The sequence below is a fragment of the Athene noctua genome, chromosome 1 (assembly GCF_965140245.1).
Source record: "Athene noctua chromosome 1, bAthNoc1.hap1.1, whole genome shotgun sequence".
Taxonomy (NCBI): domain Eukaryota; kingdom Metazoa; phylum Chordata; class Aves; order Strigiformes; family Strigidae; genus Athene; species Athene noctua.
The window spans coordinates 133,137,501-133,159,893 of NC_134037.1; the positions used below are offsets into that span (position 1 = coordinate 133,137,501).

General features: G+C 39.2%; 1 protein-coding gene across 1 annotated transcript in view; it reads left to right on the top strand.

The window, feature by feature from the left end:
* The window catches only part of SPAG17 (sperm associated antigen 17), a 116,463-nt gene that overhangs the window by 64,706 nt on the left and 29,364 nt on the right, over window positions 1–22,393 (top strand). Inside the window, exons 23-31 of the mRNA XM_074896797.1 lie at window positions 2,693–2,806; window positions 6,367–6,575; window positions 12,246–12,366; window positions 15,138–15,502; window positions 16,560–16,689; window positions 18,227–18,447; window positions 18,741–18,885; window positions 19,701–19,855; window positions 21,628–21,804. Of these exons, the coding sequence (XP_074752898.1) occupies window positions 2,693–2,806; window positions 6,367–6,575; window positions 12,246–12,366; window positions 15,138–15,502; window positions 16,560–16,689; window positions 18,227–18,447; window positions 18,741–18,885; window positions 19,701–19,855; window positions 21,628–21,804 (1,637 nt within the window). The remainder of the gene's footprint in view (window positions 1–2,692; window positions 2,807–6,366; window positions 6,576–12,245; window positions 12,367–15,137; window positions 15,503–16,559; window positions 16,690–18,226; window positions 18,448–18,740; window positions 18,886–19,700; window positions 19,856–21,627; window positions 21,805–22,393) is intronic.

Consider the following 22,393-nt stretch of genomic DNA (forward strand, 5'->3'; position numbering starts at 1 on the left):
CCATAGCATTAGTGCCTCCTCAAGACCTTTGCTGTGGAAACAGATCTTTCTGCACTTTGGCAGCTGCTAATGCTGGTTGACATGTTGCTAACACTCAGAAAGCATTGAATCCAAATTCTTTCTGAACCCAGATGAGGGTGTTTCCAAGAAGGAAGACAGTCTGTAACAATTTGTGTGTATGTTGCCAAAAGCACTATGGAATTGCTCTCACTGAACTGAAAGAGTGTTGTATAACTTCTGGTAGTTGTGTTAGCTCTTTTAATCTTCATCGGTGTTTGAAAGCATCCTGCCCTTGTTCCTCTCCTTGGCTTCAGCTGCCACTAGTGATTTAATTGTAGGTTGTCTGAATAGAAAATTTGCAGCCCTTCCACAGATGAGATGTTTCTTGTCAGCACTTCTGAAGGTAGACATGTATCAGGGAAAATCCTGCCTGACAAATTTGCTGACCTTTTGTGATGGAGTGAGAGCATCAATAGATAAGGGAAGAGCAACTGATGTAATTTACCTGGACTTGTGCAAGGCCTTTGACACTGTCCTGCATGACATCCTGGTCTCCAAGCTGGAAAGACATGGATTTGATGGATGGACCACTCAGTGGATAAGGAATTGGTTGGAAGGCTGCACTCAAAGTTTGGCTCAATGTGGTCAATGGTTCAGTGTCCAAGTGGAGACCGATGACAAGTGGTGTCCCTCAAGGATCGGTACTGGGACTGGTACTGTTTAATATCTTTGGTGATATGGATAGAGAGATGGAATGCACCCTCAGCAAGTTTGCCGATGAAGTCAAGCTGTGTGGTGTGGTTGACACACTGGAGGGAAGGGATGGGCCATCCAGAGGCACCCAGACAGGCTGGAGAGGTGAGCCCAGGCCAACTTCATGGAGTTCAACAAGGCCAAGTGTAAGTCGTGCACATGGGCTGGGGCAATTCCAAGCACAAACACAGGCTGGGTGATGAGCGGGTTGAGAACAGTTCTGGGGAGAAGGACTTGGGCGTATTAGTGAATAAGATCACCATGAGCCAACAGTGTGCATTTGCAACCCAAAAAGCCAACCAGATTCTGGGCTGCATCAAAAGAAGTGTGGTCAGTAGGTCAAAGGAGGTGATGCTGCCCCTCTGCTCTCATGAGGCACCACCTGGAATACTGGGTCCAACTCTGGAGCCCCCGACACAAGAAGGATATAGAGCTATTAGAACAAGTCCAGAGGAGGGCTACCAAGGTGATCAGAGGGCTGGAACACCTCTCCTGTGAGGACAGGCTTAGAGAGTTGAGCTTGTTCAACCTAGAAAAGAGAAGGCTTCGGGGAGTCTGATACCTGAAGAGCACCTACAAGAAGGCTGGGGGGGACTTTTTACAACGGACTGTAATGATAGGGTAGGGGGTAATGGGTAGAAGCTGAGGGAGGGGAGATTTAGACTAAATATAAGGAAAAAGTTTTTTTACCGTGAGGGTGGTGAGACACTGGAACAGGTTGCCCAAGGTGGCTGTGGATGCTCCATCCCTGGAAGTGTTCAGAGCCAGGTTGGATGGAGCCTTGAGCAACCTGATCTAGTGGGAGGTATCCCTGCCATAGCAGGGGGGTTGAGGTCCCTTCCAACCCAAACCATTCTATGATTCTAGGGTCTTCCAATTACTGGTGTGCTAGCACCTGAGGCAAGTTGTATTCACAGCATGAGTGGGAGGCTTTCCTCCTGTGTAAACAGGAGTACCTTATAGAAGGGCAGTAGGGAAGAGAGTTCTAATACTTAGCAGTAGCTGAATGGCACAATGGTAAGCTTTTAATGCAGTCAAGAGGGCAAAACAGGATCCTGCAGATGGTAGTCATAAATGAACATTTCGGTGACAGACAGTAAATCGGAGCAGGCGAGGTCTCAGTATGTGTGCCTTCTTGATGAAAGAACTGGAAGATGGTTAGATGTTGGGTACCAGCATTAACCACCTTTTGTAGTCTTCTCTGCTCCTCACAGTTTTAAGAAGCTGTTCCCTGTATTGGAAATCCCAAAGACTTTCTCTTACCAGCAGAATGTTTCTTTAAGGCAGTAGGAGTTGCACTTGAGGCAAGGTAGGATCCAGTGTCACTGTCTCAGAGGAGTTACCTTGCATAGCTCGCATGGTTTTCAAGGAGGACGTACTCATCACATGACATCTTGTCCTGCACCTCTAAGTGAGCTTGTCTCATGATCCACTTTCACAAAAGCCAAACATATCTTTGGATCTCATTTCTCAACTTTCTCCTTTCTTTTACTTTCTCCTCCAGGTATGGTACCTGTGACAATATCTGAGTGACTTTTATTAGTGCATAGGCCACATGTGATAGAAATGAGCAGTTTAGCGTTCTTGTCAACCAAACAGGGAACAGAAGCAAGAATCCTTGACTCCAGAACTAGGTTCTTTTGCTGTTTAAATTCACAAAGACTTTTCACTAGGTGTTGCTATTAAACCTGTTTTCACACCTAGCTAAGTTAGAATGAAGTTTCGAGATGAAAAATCACAGGTGTATTACACAGAACTGACTATTATATACTACTCCATGAATGGAATTATAAACTTTTCCCCATCCTATATTAATCTGTTTTACAGGTTAGTCATCCACCTTGAGTTGCCACTGTTCACACCAGTCATTGGTTTGCAGGTCAGGTGGTTCTAGTATGTGTTGCTATCTTTAAAATTAATTCTAATTTTTTTTTTAAAGGAAAATTGGAAAATCAAAAGAAAGCTGTGAGCAAGTTTGGATCTTTTTCAGCCACCTTGGAAAATGGAATCCAGCTGTCCCTGAGTTATTACGGACCTACAGGGAAGACAGCAGGTAAAGTAAGCAAATAGAAGTGGATATTTGAGAACCATAGAGGGAATTTTTTCTTTTTTTTTCTTCATACACTCCTTAACCCAATAATTTGTTGCATGCAATTCTGCCTTTCTCAGCAGCTGTGACTACATGGTGGAGAATTTTCAGTAAAGCTTGAGATGAGATTACATTGTCAAGAATATTCTATGATTCGGATTTCAAAATGGACAGAGGTCTCCATGCTTTTTTACTTACTGTGAAAACAGAACAGTGCAGGGAGAAACTTGCAAGTATTGTTATTAAGTAGCCCAGCAAAATCAGCCAATTAATGTGAGCCAAAGAAAATGTAATTTGCTGAGGACTCTTCTTAGTTTTCCAAGAAATAATATTTTTGTAAACTTATATATGTGATTATGGAACTTTCATTTTACGTTAGGAGTTGGACTTTAGGTTACAGTTGTGCAGACATAATGAGGGATTTCTCTCAACCTTTCAATAAACACATTCACCAACTGGAAGCAATTGCTTCACAAAACCACAGGGAAAATAGCGTCTGCTTTTACCAAGAACTTTTTGTTTCCATTACATTTGAAAGGCCACTGAAACCATCATACGGATAAAAGTGAAACCCTCCTCTGATCAGAAAATAATCCCAGCGTTTTTCAGCTCTTAAAATATGAAAACATTTAATTGAATGCATCTTGTGTGGACTGTGGTAAACCATTCAGCTATAACCTCAGTTTTAATTATTCAAATACATTTTATAAACTAATTACTAAAAAAGAACTTTTAAAATTTGGGCTAAGAGAGCATCCACAGTGTAACAGACTGTGAAAAATTTTATTTTGGCATAAGAAAGACATGTCTAATTAAACACCTACACGTCAGCTGTGATATTCAGGATTTTTCACCACATACCATAAGCATCCTATTCTACATTAGAATAATCCTAGCCATGTTGAGCTTTAGTGCAGCACTGCTGACTGGCATTCTTTGATTGCTTTCAGGTTTTTTATAATCACTTACTTATGGCTCATTCCCCTTGTGGGTGTTTGTATCGTAAGTGCTCAGAAAAATTCTGACCAGAAATATTCTGGTTTAGACTATTCTTGTATGCCATCCATCCGTGATGTAGGATGGTATGCCATGTAATCCACAGTTTCTCTCCACTGATTGGTTAAATTGGGTGCAAATTACTCATTTTTCCTGCATTACTGACATAATTTTCTGGAACCTAATTCTCATTTTTCTTATTTTTTACTTCTTCCTTCTTCCTTTTAGGGAAGCTAAAATGACAACAGGCCTCAGGCTGTTTGCCAGCTTTATACATCTTTTTTATTTCTTGGTTAAATGTTAGTATTTGTTTAAGTTTTGAATTATTATTTGTTTTCTGTAGCATGACCAAAATCTTAACTTCAGACCACCTTACAACCAGACTTAGAAGTAAGCTACTCGTGGCTTTGTGAACCTGGCACTGCTTGAGCCCTTGCACGGCTTTTGCCACTGGGTATTACTGAACCTTTGCACTTGCTCTTTGTGCCATGATGAAATCATGAGGGTACAACTTGAAGTGCTAGAGATCTGTATGAGTGTTCAGGAGGAAGGAAACCTTCCTTAATCTGACAGTCCTCTGGAATTTTGCATCTCTCAAGATTTCTGAAGACATTTTTCCTCAGTTCCACTCTTTTTCATTGTTGCCCTCAGACACTGTGTTCTCATTTTTCTGGGCAACCAAAGTAAAGGGGCAGGTGAAATTTTCTTATGTGTCAAGAGCCTATAACAGCTTCTATTCCTAAATTCAGCACTTAGAAAGTAGTGTCATCTGAAACTGAGCATGTTCCAATTCATAGCATGGGTAGCTGTGAAGGATAGCTCCACTCACTGTATGGAAGAGCTTGCTTATACCCAGTTTGCAGTGTTCACATAGATATTTATACTCACCTGACAAGATGGATTACATTTGTTAATGATTTTATTGGACAGTTGCCTCAGAATCCTTCATTTTGCCTATCCTACTTCTCTGTGGAGCACTAGCTCTTGCAAAGTTTTAGTCAACTCTTTCTTCTCACCATCCACGTGGAGATGGGTGGTACTACTTGTTTATTCCACAGCCATGCTGTCTAATAAATGTGTATCAGAATGGACCCCATGGAGAATTTGAAACTTTCCTATTTTATATAATTACCTGAGAATTTATCTCTAGCATATTACAAGTAAAACAGATTTGTTCACCTTTCATCAAACTTCCAATAAGCTGTAGAAGCCACACAACATAAATTTCAATACTTGAAAGCAGAGCCACCTAACAAAGCGTCAGATTCTTATGCATCAGGCATGTATCAGCTAATGAAAATGGGGATTTCAAAAATCTTTGTGGTGATCTAAATTTTCCATTCAGGCTAAAGGTTATGGATATATTCAGATATCTGTGTGTTTACCTAAGGCTTGCACCAAGATAAAAACTGAGATTGAAGGCTTAAAAACTAAGGTGGAAGGCCTGTTATCCATCGACTCCTAAATAGGACTTTATCACCAGATGATCTAATAGTTTCTTCTAGCCTTAAATTCTTAAATTGTGGGTCACCTTTGCATAAATCCAGAATCATCCATTTCTGGATGCAGACAGCCTTTCTAATACTTTAGAACTTTGTTTTTAAGGTGGCCTCTGCATTTTGTTATCTGCAGAGCTAAAACCATCTATGCCAAAACCTTTCAGGAAACAGCGGACACAATAGCACTTAGGCCTATCTTTTATCTTTTTCAGAAAAAAATATGCTAACACTTCATCTGCATTACAGGAAATGCTATGATCTCAAACCAGAATGGTTCTATTAGCATACTTCCAATGCATTTCATTCCTTCTTTGTTTGAATGTGATCTGGCTTGGAGTCTGTCAATGAGTTATTTAACTTTTCTTTCCTTGATGTATTGGTTTTCACATTAAGTAATACTGTTCATTGGAAGAAACAATTAAAATGTAATTTTACAAAAACAAAAAAAGGATTTTTGGAAGTCTTCCTAACAACATTCTTGAAATGACTGACTTGTTAAACTTCCTACTTTGTAGAAACTACTAAGCAAATTCAGCTTGCTTCATTTATTTAAGAACTGGGAGAATCTTAGCAATCAGGTCATCAGAATCTTTCTGAATCATTATAGCAAAGCAAAGCTATGCAGTGCAATACTGTTGGAGTCAGTCCATGCTGGATCAGCCCATGATAAAGCATAACAACAGTGATCATTTCCGAGATACTAAACTCAAAATGTCTCCACCTACCTAAGTATTCTGGAGGTAAAAGAGAATTTTAAAAATCTGTATTTTCTATTTTTGAGAGGCAAGTGATAACCTGTGGGAAACAATAGTTTCAAGATGTCTTTTAGGCTGATGAGTATTCAGTCTGTGGAAAGAGTCTCTAAATTTCATATATTCAGTCCCTCTATCTGAAATAATGAACTCCCCCACCAAGGTTATTGTTTGAAAGGTAAAATTCAGTATACAAAATCTTGTTAAGAAATAAAATGTGGCCATTTACATCTATGAAACCTAAATGCATTAAAAATACTGTTTTTCTCTTCCTTAGATGATGAAACAGATCCTGTTCTTTCAAGAATTCTGAACATCCCTTCTGTTCACATTCCGACTGTAATTTCTCCTGTTACATCAGCTTCAGGGAAAAAAGATAAGTCCATCAAGCAAAAATCAGGAAAATCTCTATCATCTACAAAATCAACTCATAGCAAAATAGACCCTCCACCACCTGATGACCTGGTAGAGAAAAAAAATGGAAAGGTGAGAAAATAGACACTATCCAGTGAACACAGAAAAGATACAAAAAATCCAAATACATAAACTTACAGAAGAGAAGCATATATTATTCTCAGAGGACTTTGGGCTGTGCCTTAACAAATTCGTAACAATTTATGGTTCTTCCAGGATATGTTTTACTCTTCCAGTCGTTCAGATGTACATATTGGCAGCTGCTAATGAAGTCAGCCTTTACAACTCCATCACGTAGAGCAGTGTGTCTTCCATGGTCCACATACTTTTGTCAATTTTGGCTTTACAGTTACACCTGTTATATTATCACATAACTCAGTGACTCAAACCGTTCTAGAAATTAATTTTTAGTTTAACCAAGTAAGATAATTTTTCTGTGCTTTCCAGAACCTGTATTGCCAAGTCTAACCAAGCAGTAAATTAGCAGAGACAGTTTTGCAAAAGCTTGCTCTGCAGTTTGGTCTTTCCAACTGATCACAAGCCAGGGACCAGCCACTTGAGGAAGTTACTTTTGCCTATAACTGAAGTACTTCTATCACAGGATGGGTCTATGGGGATGGGATGACATTTCTGTTATGGAATACTTAGGAGAGAGTAATACAGGAATTACAGGACCATGTGCCTCAGAAATGCACAGCATTTGATTTTGAATATAAGAAGCTTTTTGGCATTAAAACATGTGAGTGGGGGAGGCCATATCAGTTCAGAACTGGGTCACAGTTCCCCTCTGCAAAATGACTAACCTAGATTATTTCAGGTTGTTAGCAAACTATTGGCAGAATATTGTAGGTAAACACAGGAGGCTTGTTTGGTCCAGTGATCTCACAGATCATCCAGAGTATGAGTTAAATGAAAAGTTCGCAAAGAAATATGGAAGGAGATATTAGCAGGATGGTGGGAGAGGGTGCAGGAGTTTTCTATTTGAGATGATTTAACCTCTTTTTTTGACACTGTTTTCTCTAACCAGCAGTGTCCTAGAAATGAATACAAATAAAATACAAAATTCTGAGACAAGGACAGAAATAAACATGAATAGTATTGAGAACCAATTTAGTTACCACCTTCAGTTTAGAAAAGGACAGCCTTCTGAAAATAGGCATAATCAGAACACAAAGCAATGAGGTCCATAAACAGTTTAATTTAACACTAATGCTCTAAAATATACTGTCTGGGATAATTCTTTACTGATGGTTATGATAAAAAGCTATCCCTTTTAACCTGATCAAGTTACAAAATAGTATCATTTCCAGATAATGTGCTTGTTAAATGTGATTCTTGATATCTTTCCAGACTAACTACAAAAGTATTTAAAGCATGTAGTAGTGTGTTTTAATTTTCCCCCTACTTGGTTCCATCTTTGATCAAGTATGACTGAAATGATGCAAAAAGAACTGCTAATAGAATGTCCCAGTTCTCACCCTGAGCCAAAGTCCAATCTACTTCATATAATACTCTTCATGACCAATTTTCATTCCATTAACCCAGTCATTCCTCCATCTTATGTTCTGCTGCTTCTATAGACTGGTGGGGGATATGTAAAGAACATGAGTGGCACCAGGTCTACCATCTTTTCCTCCACTGTTTTGCTTTTGTCCTGTTCTTCAGAATTTCTCCATGGAAAATTAACAATAGTTCATCCAACTGTGGTGGCTTCCAATTCCAGAGGCATTTCGTGAAATTCTAATTCACTACTTCTTACCATTTTGTAGGGCATTGCCCTGAAAAGGTTCACCACCTTCTGGTCTGAAGATCTGAATGTTCCTTTTTCAGAACTATTGTCGTGGTTTAAGCCCAGAGGGAAACAACACCATGCAGCCACTCACTCACTCCTTCCCCCCACTGGTGGAATGGGGAGGAGAAAATATAACAAAAGGCTTGGGGATTGAGACAAGGATGGTGGGGATGAATCACTAATTATGGTCATGGGCAAAAGACAGACATGACTTGGGAAGAAAGAACATCAATTTAATTTGAACACCACCACCAATTTACCAATCAAATCAGAGAAGGATAGTGAAAAATACAACATCTTAAAAACACCTTTGCCCCATCCCTCCCTTCTTCCTGTGCTAAGCTTTGTTCCTGGTTTCTCTACCTCCTCCCCTGCAGTGCTGCCAGGGGGGCAGGGGTTGGGGGTTGTATTTGGTTCATCAGCTGTTGCCTCTGCTGCTCCTCACACACTTTCCGTCCTTCAGTGTGGGGTCCCTCCCATGGGAGACAGCCCTCCATGAACTTTCTCCTACATGGGTCCTTCCCACAGGCTGCAGCTCTTCACAAGCTGCTCCAGCATGGGTCCCTGCCACGTGTTTCAATCCTCCCAGCCACAGACTGCACCATTGTGGGCTTCCCTCAGAGTCCTGGCTTTCTTTGGGTGCAGCCACCTGCTCTGGCATGATGTCCTCCACTGGCTGCAGTTTGGCATCTGCTCCACTGGTGACCTCCATAGGTGCAGGGGCACAGCCAGCCCCTCACCAGGGGCTGCAAGGGGGTCTCTGCTTCAGTGCACTTCCCCTGCCGCCTCCTTTCTTCCACTGACCTCGGTGTTTGCAGAAATATTGCCCTCACCCCTCCTCCCAGGTTCCTCTTCTTAAATATGTTATTGCAGAGGTGCAGCCACTGCCACTAATTGGCTCAGCCTTGGCCAGCAGTGGGTCTTACTTGGAGCTGGGAGAGTTTCGAGAAGCTTCTCACAGGAGCCACCTCTATAGTCTCCTCCCCTGCTACCAAAACCCCGCCACACCGAAATCCAATACAACTGTCTTGGAAAGCTGGTCTTTTGTCTACTCTTGTTACTTTTGGCCACCTCTCCCAGAATCACTCTTGCTCTGCCCTCACCAGAGGCTTATAAGGTATCTTCTCAGTTTCCTTGGCAATAGAGATCACGATTCTTTTGACAGAACTGGGCTGAACTGTTCAAAGATGTAGAATGGGCAATATGGAAATGAAGGGTTAAATGCAGTGCAGGTTTATTAAACAGAAGATAGCTTCCATTACAAAACAAATGAGAGGAGAGAGTAATAAGACAGACAAGATGAACACCTACTTAGAGTTGTAAGAATAGCCTTGGAACACTCTCTAAATACAACATACTTATGCTGCTTCCATGGTACCTGGTGAATGAAGTAATGCTGTGGCTCTTGTTTCAACATGGATTATGTCCAGAAAAAGTCCAGCTGACCTAATTTCAACAAGTTTAGGTATTTAAAGAACATGAGTATGGAAAGTGGTGTTAGAGAGTTGCCAAACAGCACTCAGCACAACATACAGCAATTTTGTGGCACAAATGAAGCCTGTACAAACAAATACCCCTACCATTAAAATTCTGTCAGGAGGACATCTAAGTTCATCCCCTTCTTCCAAAAGGCTTTTTACTCTTTGGTTTAGAATGTCTTCAGACAGGGAGTATTCCTATTAGTGCATACAGCAATCGGGTGTGTGAGTCTGCAAGTATTTTGGAGGACAGGATTAGATTCCAAAGTGAACTTGACAAGTCACATGGACATGGTCTGTAAAATAGGACGCAATTCAGTAAGAATAAGAGCTAGGTTGTAAAATAACATATAAATAATCAATATGTATCTATAGAATGGTTAACAGTTATATCAATAACAGTTTTACAGAGAAAGGTCTGGGAGTTGCAACGGATAAAGCTATACATAAGTCAACGATGCCATCTTGCTGTGAGAAGGGCAAAGACCACATTAAGGTGAACAAACAGGAGTGTAGCCTGCTAAATATGTGAAGTTATTTTCTATTCAGAACTGGTAGGGCGTCAGCTGAAGTACTGTGTCCAGTTATGGATACTGCGCTGCAGGAAAAATATGTGCCACACTGAAGAGTTTTAAGGAAAGCACCAAGAAATATTAGATGTCTAGAAAACTTGTCTGGTAGGGAAAGATTAAAAGATTTGGCTTGGGTTTGTTTGATGTAGAGTTCAGAGGCAGAACAGCCTTTTGTAGAGAGCTTAAGGGACACCATTATCTCTTACGCTAGCTCAAATAATCAGAAGTAAACTAATTTTCTGCAAGAGAAATTCAGGGTAACAGATAAGAAAATGTCAGTAAGGTTAATCAAGGTTAAGCACTGGAATAGATTGCCAGGAAACCTCCAGCCCTGAAAATTTTTAGAATAGGTGACATTAACAGTTTTCTCTAATGATATAGGTATACTTGATATTTTTTTTTTTTTTTTTAACCATTAGACAGGGAGAAGTAGATGACAACTGAGGGTTACTTCTGCTGTTTTCTGTGACTTCTGCCTCAATCCTGTGACTATGATCTTAGGGTACTGATACTAGCCTTAATTACCCAGTAATACTATGTAAAGTAACCATAAAACATCTGTAGAACATCCTTTATGCTGAAAAACAGGTGGCAAAACATCTGCCAATTTTTCCTTATAATTTATTCCTGAAAATCAAGAATATGGGGTAATACCAGGACAGGTTTTGTCTGTTACCTCTGTCTGCAACCCAAAACTGTTTTTGTCTTGTGACTGCAGGCATAGTGTAGTTCATTGTCATGGTAATGGTTTAAGCCAGCAGACAGCTAAACACCACAGAGCTGTTGCTCACTCCCTGCTCCCTGGCAGTGGGATGAGGGAGAGAATTGGGAAAAAGAAAAGTCGAATTCATGGTTGAGATAAAGACAGTTTAATAGAACAGAAAAGCAAGGGAAAATAATAGTAATAATAATGATAAAAGAATTAGAATATACAAAACAGGTGGTGCACAACACAATTTCTTGCCACCCGCCAGTTCCCAAGCAGTGGCCCTCAGCCAGCTCTCCCCCTGGTTTATGTACTGAGCATGATGTCATATGGTGTGGAATGTGCCTTCAGCCAGTTTGGGTCAGCTGTCCTGGCTGTGTCTTCTCCCAGCTTCCTGTACACCCAGTCTACTCGCTGGTGGGGTGATATGAGACGCTGAAAAGTCCATGACTTAGTGTAAATGCTGCTTAGCAACAACTAAAACATTGGTATGTTATCAGTATTATTCTCATCTTAAATCCGAAACACAGCACTGTACCAGGCTACTAGGAAGGAAATAACTCTACCCCAATCAGGACAGTCACATAGGTTTTGGGGGCATGACATCAAAGGGGCCAGTGCTGTATTTTTCCCAAGTGTTCCAAGGTCTTCAGACATTCCTTAGGTAAACCTAATCTTTTCTACTCACCAGAACAGTTTCCACTACAGAGCAGTGCAAAGAGGATTACATGTTTTGACTGTCAAATATTTCTTCCCATCCTCTTCTCAAGTCAGCGCTGTATTTGCAGACTGGAAGTACTGCTCTGCTTACCTTTGTGCTCTTTTAATGATTATAGGTAAAAAAACTGATGTGCAACTTCAAGAATTATTTGATGCTTTTCTGATTCACGTGATCCATTTATTGTCATCTCATCTTGACATTATGCACAAGATAGCATAAAGACTCAGTGAAATGAATAAAGTTGGGAAGGGTTGTTTTTCAATGGTTAATAAAAAGGAATGAAAGAAGATAGCATAATCAAAGATGATAAGCTAATGTTTCCACTTCGGAATCCATATACTCTCAAAATGTTAAAAATCAGTGGTAGAAAGCACTTTTTAAAAAAAGTTTTGTAGCAACTGAAATCTGTAGTCTAATTTTTTCTTTATTCTTTTAAAACATGGAATAAAACTAATTCATGTTTCATTCTGTAGATGGAAATGGAGGAATCAGCTTTACAAACACAAGTGATGTCAAAAGCTCTCACTTTCCCAAGTTTGAACGTCTCCTGTCCCAATGGACTAGTATTAACTTTCCTTGGTGAAAATTTCAGAGGTTAGTTTTCTGAGCCACTGCAAAATAAGGAATTTAAAAGTTAAAATTACAGAAGAAAATTATTTCTGCCTTGATGGGTTTAGATGTAACAGTATGAATTTTTTTAATGTCTCAGATTAAGTCTGTCATAGTGTCTATTTAATATTTTCAACGTGAATAAAATGTTTTAATTAAAAAAAATATAAAATCTAGAAGTTCTTAGACATAACAGATTGGAGGCAGGGAAGCAGCAACCCTAAAAAGCTCTTGGGAGTCATGTTGGGTAATCAGTTGAATATGCATGCATATTGGAATGCTGAAGAAAAATGAACAAATTCAATTCATAAATGCATGTATATCAAGGAATCTTGAGTGATAACAGGAATGTTACGTTACTTATATCTGTACCTCCTTTGGAATGGTATGTATTGTTTGTAAGTCCACAAGATGTTCATATTTTGAAAGAGTGACAAGAATGATCAAAGCATTGGGAGATGATTCTTACAGTGATCTCATGTCACTAGAGAACTCCATCTAATAGTCAAAGAAAAGGCCAAAGGAGTGACTGGTGCCAGTCTGGAAGTACAAGGAAACAGAATTTTGGTGGTAGCTTGTAAACACAGCACACAAAAGTATTAGAAATTTCAGGGACTTGAAACTGAATAGTACTTTATACTAGATGTAAGTACTCATTTCTTTACTAATTTTTTAATGGTAAGAATGATTAACAAAACTAATCTATGCTTTGGTGGACTCTGCTACTGGGTATTTTACAATGAGGTTTTCTTGCCTTTCTAAAAGACACAATCAGTTTCAAACAGGAATTATTTCATATAAGTCCTTTGGTTTATGCCACCTAGTACATACAAAGAAGATGGTTATAATAAGCCTTTCTGCCCTTATTGTTGAATTTCCTTCAGAAGACAGTTAGGGTTAATAGATACTTTCTAAAAAGAAAAAAAACTAAAAGTTTCTGTGTTTGGCATATCCTTCTGTAATGATTCAGTTTCCCAGTGTTTTTGAAAACCAGCATGAGGTTCATCTTTGTATACTGTAAACTGTAGTAATTCTTGAGGTTTTGTAGTCATGCCATTAGGTTTTGAAGCAAACAAGTGTGAATTTTGTTGTTGTCATCTGGTCAGTTTTAAAAACAGCCACCTATAGATGTCACCTAATACCTACATACAACAAATCTGTCCAGTCCAGGCTGTATTGGAGATACTGAGCATGTTAAAATAGATCAGCACAACTGCAGAGATGCCCATATCCAGGAATAAACCAGATATATCACACACCAATTATGTGCAAGCAGTAATTCCAACACATCCTATGTGTGAGCTGTTTGTTGCATAAAAAACAGCAAAATCATTTGTCTTCCTGGCAACTGATGAAACAACATACCTTTTAGAAACCACCCAAGTGTATATAAATTAATAAAAATTATAAATTTGTATTAAATGGTATTAATAAATTTAGTATGGTACACAAGAATCCAGCACAACTTTATAATCATGCAAGAATGCAATGTCTTGATTTTTTTTTTTTTTGGCCCCATAGACCTGAATTGCTAGTGAAAGATACACTCATTTTTTCTTCTCAGACATCTCTTTACTTTTCATGACAAAATCATAGAATCATTGAACAACCTAGGTTGAAAGGGACCTCAAAAGATCATCTGGTCCAACCTTTTGTGAGAAAGGGAGCCTAGATGAGATTATCTAGAACCTTGTCCAGTCACATCTTGAAAGCCTCCAGCAGTGGGGTCTCTACCATGCTCCTGGGGAGGTTGTTCCAGTAAATGATTGTTCTCACTGTAAAAAATTTCTTTCTTCTATCAAGATGAAACCTCTCCCAGTTGTCCTTTGTCTTCTCCATGTGGCTGCTTGTGCAGAGAGATCTTCTGCCCTCTCTCTTCTTAAAGCTGCCCTTTAAGTACTGGAATACTGTGATGAAGTTCCCTCTGAGCCTTCTTCAGGGAGAAGAGACCTAACTCCTTCAGTCTTTCCTCACAGGACAGGTTCTCCAGTCCTTCAGTCATCCCTGTGGCTCTCCTTTGGACCTTCTCCAGTCTGTCTGCATCTTTCTTGAATTGTGAGGTCCAGAACTGGACATGGTACTCCCAAGTGTGGTTTCACAAGCACTGAGTGCTATGATCACATCTCTGTCTCTGTGGATATTTTTCCAGTTTAGGGTAAATGTGCTCTGATCGCATTGGGTATGAAGTAAAGAGGATGCAGAGGGTTTTCAAATGTGTACATAGTTTGGCAAGTAGCTGATAGTTGAGGTGAACAGAGCGCTTACGGACACATGTAGTCTGTTGACACAACTACCATAATTATACTCATTAGCACACTCAATACTGCCATAATTCAATATAAAAACCTTAGTTGTTCAAGTAGATAAAATATGTAACTTCAGTTTCCGTACAAACTCAAACTTGGTGAAACTCAGTAACTTTTTTCATCTGTATGGGCAGTTAGGAAATTCCTCTCACCTAATGTCAGTCTTCCAAAAGTTCAACATACATAATAAATCCATTTTCAGATCTCCCTTATTTTCATTTGGAATGACAGACACCTCCACAGAAGGATGCAGACTTTCTGAGTAGATGACTGCTTTGAATTTTTCTTTGAAAAACAGAGTCTGTCTCTTACTCTGTGGATTATAGTGGAATCAGGGGAGGGTTCTTCTTACTCAAAGTTGCATACCTTCTGTAGACACCATGCTGATGGGTGTTTAGCACTGTTTGAATGTTTGCTATGCAGTATTAAGTAATTTTTCAAATTTGAAAGGTGAAGCCGCTACAGCTGAAGCTGAGGAAAAGGTCATAAAGAAAAGCAAGTCCAAAGCAGAAGAAGCCAAGGATGAGGAGGTTGAGAAAAGTGAGGGCAGAGCAAATGAAACAAAGGCGGAAGAGGTGATGGAAAGTGGAGAGAAGGCACATGAGGTTACAGAAGGTGAAATAAAGCACAAAGACACCCAAAGAGAACAGGCCAAGCAGCCTACTCTGGAAATTCTGGTTAGGCAAAGTTATCCCCAAAAGGTAAAGAACTGTCATCTGTATACATCTGTGGCAAGGCAAACAGAACAAGAGGTGTCAAGAGTCATCACCAGTCAAGGAACTGTCATAAAGTACATGATGGATGGATCTAGCCAGGTATGTTTAGTAGAACTCTTTGAAAGCACCCTGCATATGGGATTACCCTTGAAGTTGTGCTTGTCAACTGAGGTAGAGAAGTGTCCAGTTTGTAGATGAAGGAGTTCAGTTACCACTGAGTTATGCAGTCATGTCAAGACTAAAATGCTCTCAGCTTTTCTCAGAATCAGAACTTCAGGCACATAGGGAGCTTTAATGATGAAAATTTTAGGCATGTGAAGTTTTTAGGCAACTTTGGGATTAGGTGATAGTTGAATATGGTTTTGAGAACTTCATTCCTGGATTTAAACATCTGAAGCATAGATTAATTGGGCTTTGGGTATTTTTAGCAACACAAAAGCATACAGCTATTTTTTTCGGTCATCTAAACTGGGATCCAGAAAAGACCTGAATGTATTGCATATAGATAAGTATTCAAAAAAGAAGAAATAATTACCTTACAGTAACTGTAGCTCTTGAGATGTTTATGTTGTCCATTTGTTTTCCACATTGTACTGTCTTCTCCCTAGAACATCTGTAATGTATCTGTAAATTAGTTCAGGGACAACTGTTGGCTGCCACACAGGGAACATACATATCAAGAGTTAAATGTAATGGACAGCAGATCTCCGAAGCCAGCTATAATAAGAAAAATAACCATGACTTCTTTTTGTTAGCTGTCTTGATGGCTATAAAATGAACAGTAATCCTAGACATGTGGAATACCTGAATACAGATCAATATGACAATACAGATGCATTACCACTGCTACCAAAAAAAAAAAAGGCATCAACCTTTGATCACTTAAACATTCAAAGAATAATCTTTATTGTTTACTTTTATAGTGCCTGTTTGTTAATAAATAGTCTCTCCATTAATTATATGAGTGAATTGCAGCAATTAGCAGTCCTTTCTTTTTGAGATAACTTCTTTATTTCTTGTATTCATTTTTAGAGTATTTTACTTTTTTCCCCTCCGTCACCTCCAATATTCTAGTGACTCTTGCATTTGCGACACATTCTTTTGAGACTTTTTATTGGTGTTTGAAGTGATTTTAGTATGTCCTTGATTGCTGTAGATTCTGTTTGCTGATGGCACAACGAGTAGGAGTCCTGATTCTGGCCCTGTTCTACCACCACCTACAATTTCAGATAACATGCAACTGTTACCGGAATCAGAGCCTTCACCTGAGACCAGTGCTAATAAAGGTAACATTTCCAGTGTTTGGGACAGATTTAAAGTTAGCAGGGCTGATGAAACTTGATAAAGGGGTTATTTCTTTAGTCTGATAATTCTGCCAGTATGAAAATACAATTTTATCTGTACTCAGCTGCTGCATACTGCTAATTTGTTGCCTTCACATCAAATCCTTTTTCTCCTACTCAGTAAAAGGGTGTATAAGAACTACATCGGCAGCAGTGATTCAACACAAAGCGTTTTAAAAGAAATCCTCATAAATATAGCTGTGTCAAAACATTGCTTATGTGTTACACAGTTTTAGTCTTGGTACTGAGAAATGCTTCTCTTACAGAGGACTTGCTATATTTTTCTTTCTCACTGCATGTACCCCAAGGCACCTGCTTTGGTCATTATTAATTGGTTGTCTGTCCCAATATAACCATTCTTAACATTATTTTGTTTGACTAAGAAAAAAACAAATAAAAGTTTACTTCATACCTCAGAGTGTAGTCCGAGATCATTGTCAGCACTCCTTAATGCAAAGAATAATCATGACCTCTCATTAACATATAATTTATTGAAAGTATGTGAATAAAAATTGCTGCCAGAGAGAAAAATCTCTCAGAAACAGACTTTCAAGTCATCAAGTCCAGTCCTTGTTCTTAGGATATTCCTTAGGATAACTAGAAGGAAGTATGAGAAATTCCCTGACAAACCATCTTCTAATTCTCAGTCTCAGTATCTGTGACCAGTGTTTATCCTTTATTCTTTATCTTTTAGTTATGATCACTTTTCCTCCCCGCCTTTTCTCTCCACTGCTTAGTCTTGACAGATTTATAGTGTAAGTTTCATCTCTTTTTGGCTTTTTTTTTTTTTTTTGCTAGGATGTACACACTGTGAGACTTTTAGACTCCTTTCTGGACTATGCTGCTGTCTTTTGCATACACTTAGTTAGAGTTCCTTTTCTTGAATATTGGAGACCAGAGTTCTCTATCAAATTCTTAATATGATCTTTCCATTAGCTTTCATAATGGAATCTCCATCTCTTTTCTTCTGATGCACTATAGGATTGTGTTTGCCTTTTTTTGTCACCATATTTTCACACTGGTAACTTTTAGTCATTCTGTATGAATGATACCTCCATGTTTTTCTTTTCTTTTACTGTTGCAAACTTGTCTGAAGCATAAATTATTCCTTTTTGCATTCAATTTAATTCTAATAGGCTGTATCGATTTCCTATTACTTGTCATGGGACAGCTTTGGATTGCTTTTTTTCATGTAATCTATTCAGATTTTCTTCTGCATTGGTAGTTCCTTCCAAAGTCACATCATATTCAGATGTCATTAGCATGCTATTTACTTTTTCTGTGTCATTAATGAACACATTAAGTAAGATTAGTTCAAGGGCACACCTTTGAGTAACAGTGCTTGTAATTTTCCTCCAGCCTGATAAACAGTTCTTTCAATTCTGTCAAAACCAGTACTCACAGAAACTCTTCACTTTATTAATTTTGTCTTTTGCCTTAAAGAATACCAAGTCTAATACAGAAATTTTTGTTTCTGCAGGAAGAGGCAGTGACAGAAACAGCATATCACACCCAAACAAGGACAAGTTGTTTCAAAATACAGTGCAGAGTTCAGTTAATTATGAGCAACCTAAGGAGAACCGGGCAGGAACCTGGATAACAACAACTCCATCAGGCATTCGAGTGGGCACTGAAGGAGCAAAGAGAATGGATCTGAAGCCACTCTTAGTCTATCAGGCAACTGACCCAGCTGATGGAACGGTATTACTATTTTTGTGTTACTATAGCACTGTCCACTAATTTAAGAGACAGGGTGGCTATCATATCAGTTGTAGGATTTGTTCTTTGAACATATGTCCTACAGATTGTATTATTACACTATTACTAATACATTTTCTTCAAAATCTTCAGCTTTTGTATGTCCTTGGTCTCTGAAGTAGATAAAGCTTGCAGTAGTCTAGCTTCATCAGAGTTTCAGTACATAATGCCTGTTTTACTGTTGTTGCTGTTACAAGTATCACAGAACTGATGTAAATGAGTATTCATTCTTTCAGGTTATGACTGTACGAGATGATGAAGTGATAATTGTTGAGAAGCTGGATGGCAGCAGAGTGGTAGATCATGCTGATGGTACTAGGATCACAACTTTTTATCAAAACTGTGAAGAACTTTTTGTACCAGAGGATAGTGAGAAAACAGGTAAAATCAAAAGGGAGCATTTATCTCTGTTGTATCTTGAGTCAAATAATTTTCACAATATACTAAAGAGGCTAATGCCAGTAGCCTAGATAATAAATCTACTAGTGCTGTCTAGGCATAGTTTGTCTGCTTGGTCTTTTTTTCATCAGTATTCAGTGCAAAAATTATATTGCAGCAAACAAGCAAATTTCTTTCTTTCTATGGATATACTTACATGACCCTGGGTAAGTTGTGTAACTAACATGAAGTGTATATTTATTTTGGGGGTGTCAGGACAGTTGCGTTCAAACACAGTAGAAAGTTCTGGTTGTGGAACACCTCTCTCTGAGATTTTGAAAACCAAACTAATGATCTTAAACGGGTCTCTCTATTCGATGGAAAGGCAATGGCCAAATTAACTTACCAGTTTGATTTGTTTTCCCTGGCTTCTGATGCTGAAAGGGAATTTCTTCACATCTTAGAGCTTGTATTACAGGCATTAAAAATTTCAGTGGTCCAACTTGTATGATACAAATATCCAGATCATTGCAGTTAGTACTCAATAAATTATAGAGTACTCTCCTGACCACACCAGCCAGATGGTTACAGACATGTTTTGCTTTTGGATTTTCTTGTATTCAATTCACGGTCCAAAAATTTGAAGGCTGCATATTGTTTACCTAACATAAAATTGTGTGGCATAGGATGATATGAAGTGTGAGGGTCTTTCACTGAGGAGATAAAGGTCCAGCCTTGTGAGAGAAAAAGCAAATTGAATCCTAAGACTCTTCCAGGGTTCATGTGCTCTTATCTAGCTGTTCTGTATTACTTCTTAGATAAACCCTTGGAAGCCATCACAAGGAAGGTGAAATGTGTACAAGTAGAGAATCCTGAGTTTGCTACTGTGACAACAAATTGTGAGGATGGTACCTGTTGTACCATCTTTGGAGATGGGACATCTGTTATAGCAAAGCCACAGGGAACATATCAGGTGGGAATTATTTTTAGTTTGTGACAGTGGAATTTATCTTTGTGTTCCAGGTTCCCTGACATCGGTGTCTCTCACCTTGGCTATTTTAACTCCCTTCTCTATAGTCTTCACAAATCTTATGATTCCATCTTTTTTATACTCTGCCAATTTTTAGATATTAGAGGTCCCAGTTGAATGGAAATGGGCAAATGTTGTCTCAGTTTTCAGCAAGGGAAAGAAGGAAAACCCTGATAATTACAGGCCTGTCAGTCCCACTTCAGTGTCTGGTAAAATTATGGAGAAGGTTATTCTGGGAGTTACTGAAAAACACCTGAGAGACAATACAGTCATTGGTCATAGCCAGCATGGGTTCACAATGGGAAAGTCCTGCTTAACTAACTTAAATTCCTTTCATGACAGTGTCATCCATGTAGTTGACCAAAGGAGGCCAGTGGATGTGGGTTTTTTTTATTTTAACAAAGCTTTTGTTACTGTCTCTCACAGTATCCTTCTGGACAGCACACAGCAAGACAAGTCCATAATACGTTGCGTGAGCAATTGGCTGATGGGTCAGGGTCAGAGAGTTACAGTAAATGGGATTACATCAGTCTGGCAGCCTGTGGGGTTCCCCAGGGCTCAATTTTAGGGCCAGTGCTCTTTAATGGTTTTATAAACGATCTGGATGCAAGAATCAAATGTACATTAAGTTTGATGATAATACTAAACTAGGAGGAGCTGTGGACTCCCTCAAGGTTAGAGAGGCCTATCTGGATGGACTAGGCAGTCATCACCTGTATGAAATTAACAAGAGCAAGTGCCAGATTCTCCTCCTGAGACAGGGTAATCCTGGTTACACATATAAACTGGGGTATGAGAGACTGGAGAGCAGCCCCATGGAAAGTGATGTAGGGGTTTGGGTGGATGATGCAAGTTGAATATGAGTCAACAGTGTGCCCTGGCAGCAAAAAGGGCCAGCTGTGTCCTGGAGTGCATCAAGCACAGTATAGCTAGCCTATTGATGGAGGTGATCGTCCCACTCTACACTGCACTGGTGTGGCCCCACCTCAAGCACTGTCTGCAGTTTTGGGTGCTTCAATATAAGGACGTCAAACTATTAGACTGTGTCCAGAGGAGGGTGACCAAGATGGTGAAAGGTCTCAAAGGCAAGACTTACGAGCTGCTGAAGTGACTTCGTTTATTCATCTTGGAGAAGTGAAGGCTGAGGAGTGACCTCATCACAGTCTACAACTTCCTTAAGGAGGGGGACATGCTGATCTCTCTCTGGTGACCAGCGATAGGACATGAGGAAAGTGTCAGGGGAAGTTCAGACTGGACATTAGGAAAAGGTTCTTCACTGAGAGAGTGGTCAGTCACTAGAACAGGCTCCCCAGGGGTCATGGCACCAAGCCTGCCAGAGTTCAAGGAGCATCTAGATGAAGCTCTTGTCATATGGTTTAGTTTTAGGTAGTGCTGCAAGGAGCAGAGAGTTGGGCTCGATGAGCCTTATGGGTCCCTTCCAACTTGAGATATTCTATGATATTTCCTCACAACTGTTTGAATGTATGTTTAAATCACAAGCTTAAATTTAAAGTATTACAGAGACTAACATCGGCCTGACTCCTTGACCTCAACTTCCTTCTTTCTCTCCCCCTAGTCCCTCAAAACTGGATGATTCACTAGCAAAGGTCCGAGAGCTCTCCTCTTGATTTGCATCTGTTCTTCATTTTCATGGTACTTCTAAACTGAAGAGCTCACCATTCAGGACTGAACCTCTTCTCCTCTTACTGTGATAGGTCTTACCTGTCAAGGCAGGTTCTCTTTTCATTGATGAAGACTGCTCAGTAGTTTATACCCATGAAGTTTACGGTTTCATCAACAAAAAAGAAGAGAAACAAGCAGGGAGATACATTATGAAACACACTTCCAGCACTATTTGTGAGATGATGGATCCTGAAGGAAATCTTTTCAAGGTAAGATACATGGAAGGAAACAAGTTTCTGCATTTCAAGTAATTTTATCTTATAAACATCTCTCAGAGTCAGCTTGTAGCCTTGTAGTACTTTTTCTTAAAGTAACCCAGCTAACCAGAAGGAAAAGCTTCTGAATCAGGTCTCTGAAATGTTCTTGAGGATGTGATAGGTTTCCCTTTTTTGTTATTTCTACCTTTTTAGAGAGACTGAAATAAAACATATAATCTAGAGTTTACTTTACCTGTAAAGCTACTTTAATTAACATGACTTGTCTTAAAGCAAAAAATTATCTCTGCAAATGAGAATTAAAAATGAGATAGGATACTGACTTTTCAGAAGCCCACAGAAACACTCTAATCTGCCTGATAAAGCAAATATTGTAAAAGTAATGATTCAGTCTTTAAAGTCAAACCGATTGTGCTGTGATCCTTTCACATCTAAGGGAGATTTTTGAGCTAGGTTAATACTTACTTTTGAGTTCAGGAAACATCATCTAAGTGTCTGTGATGTACATACTGTTTTCTAATTAAAGATTGTAAATGTGACATCTTCAGCGTATACTTTCTATTGTTGCAATTGTTATCATTAC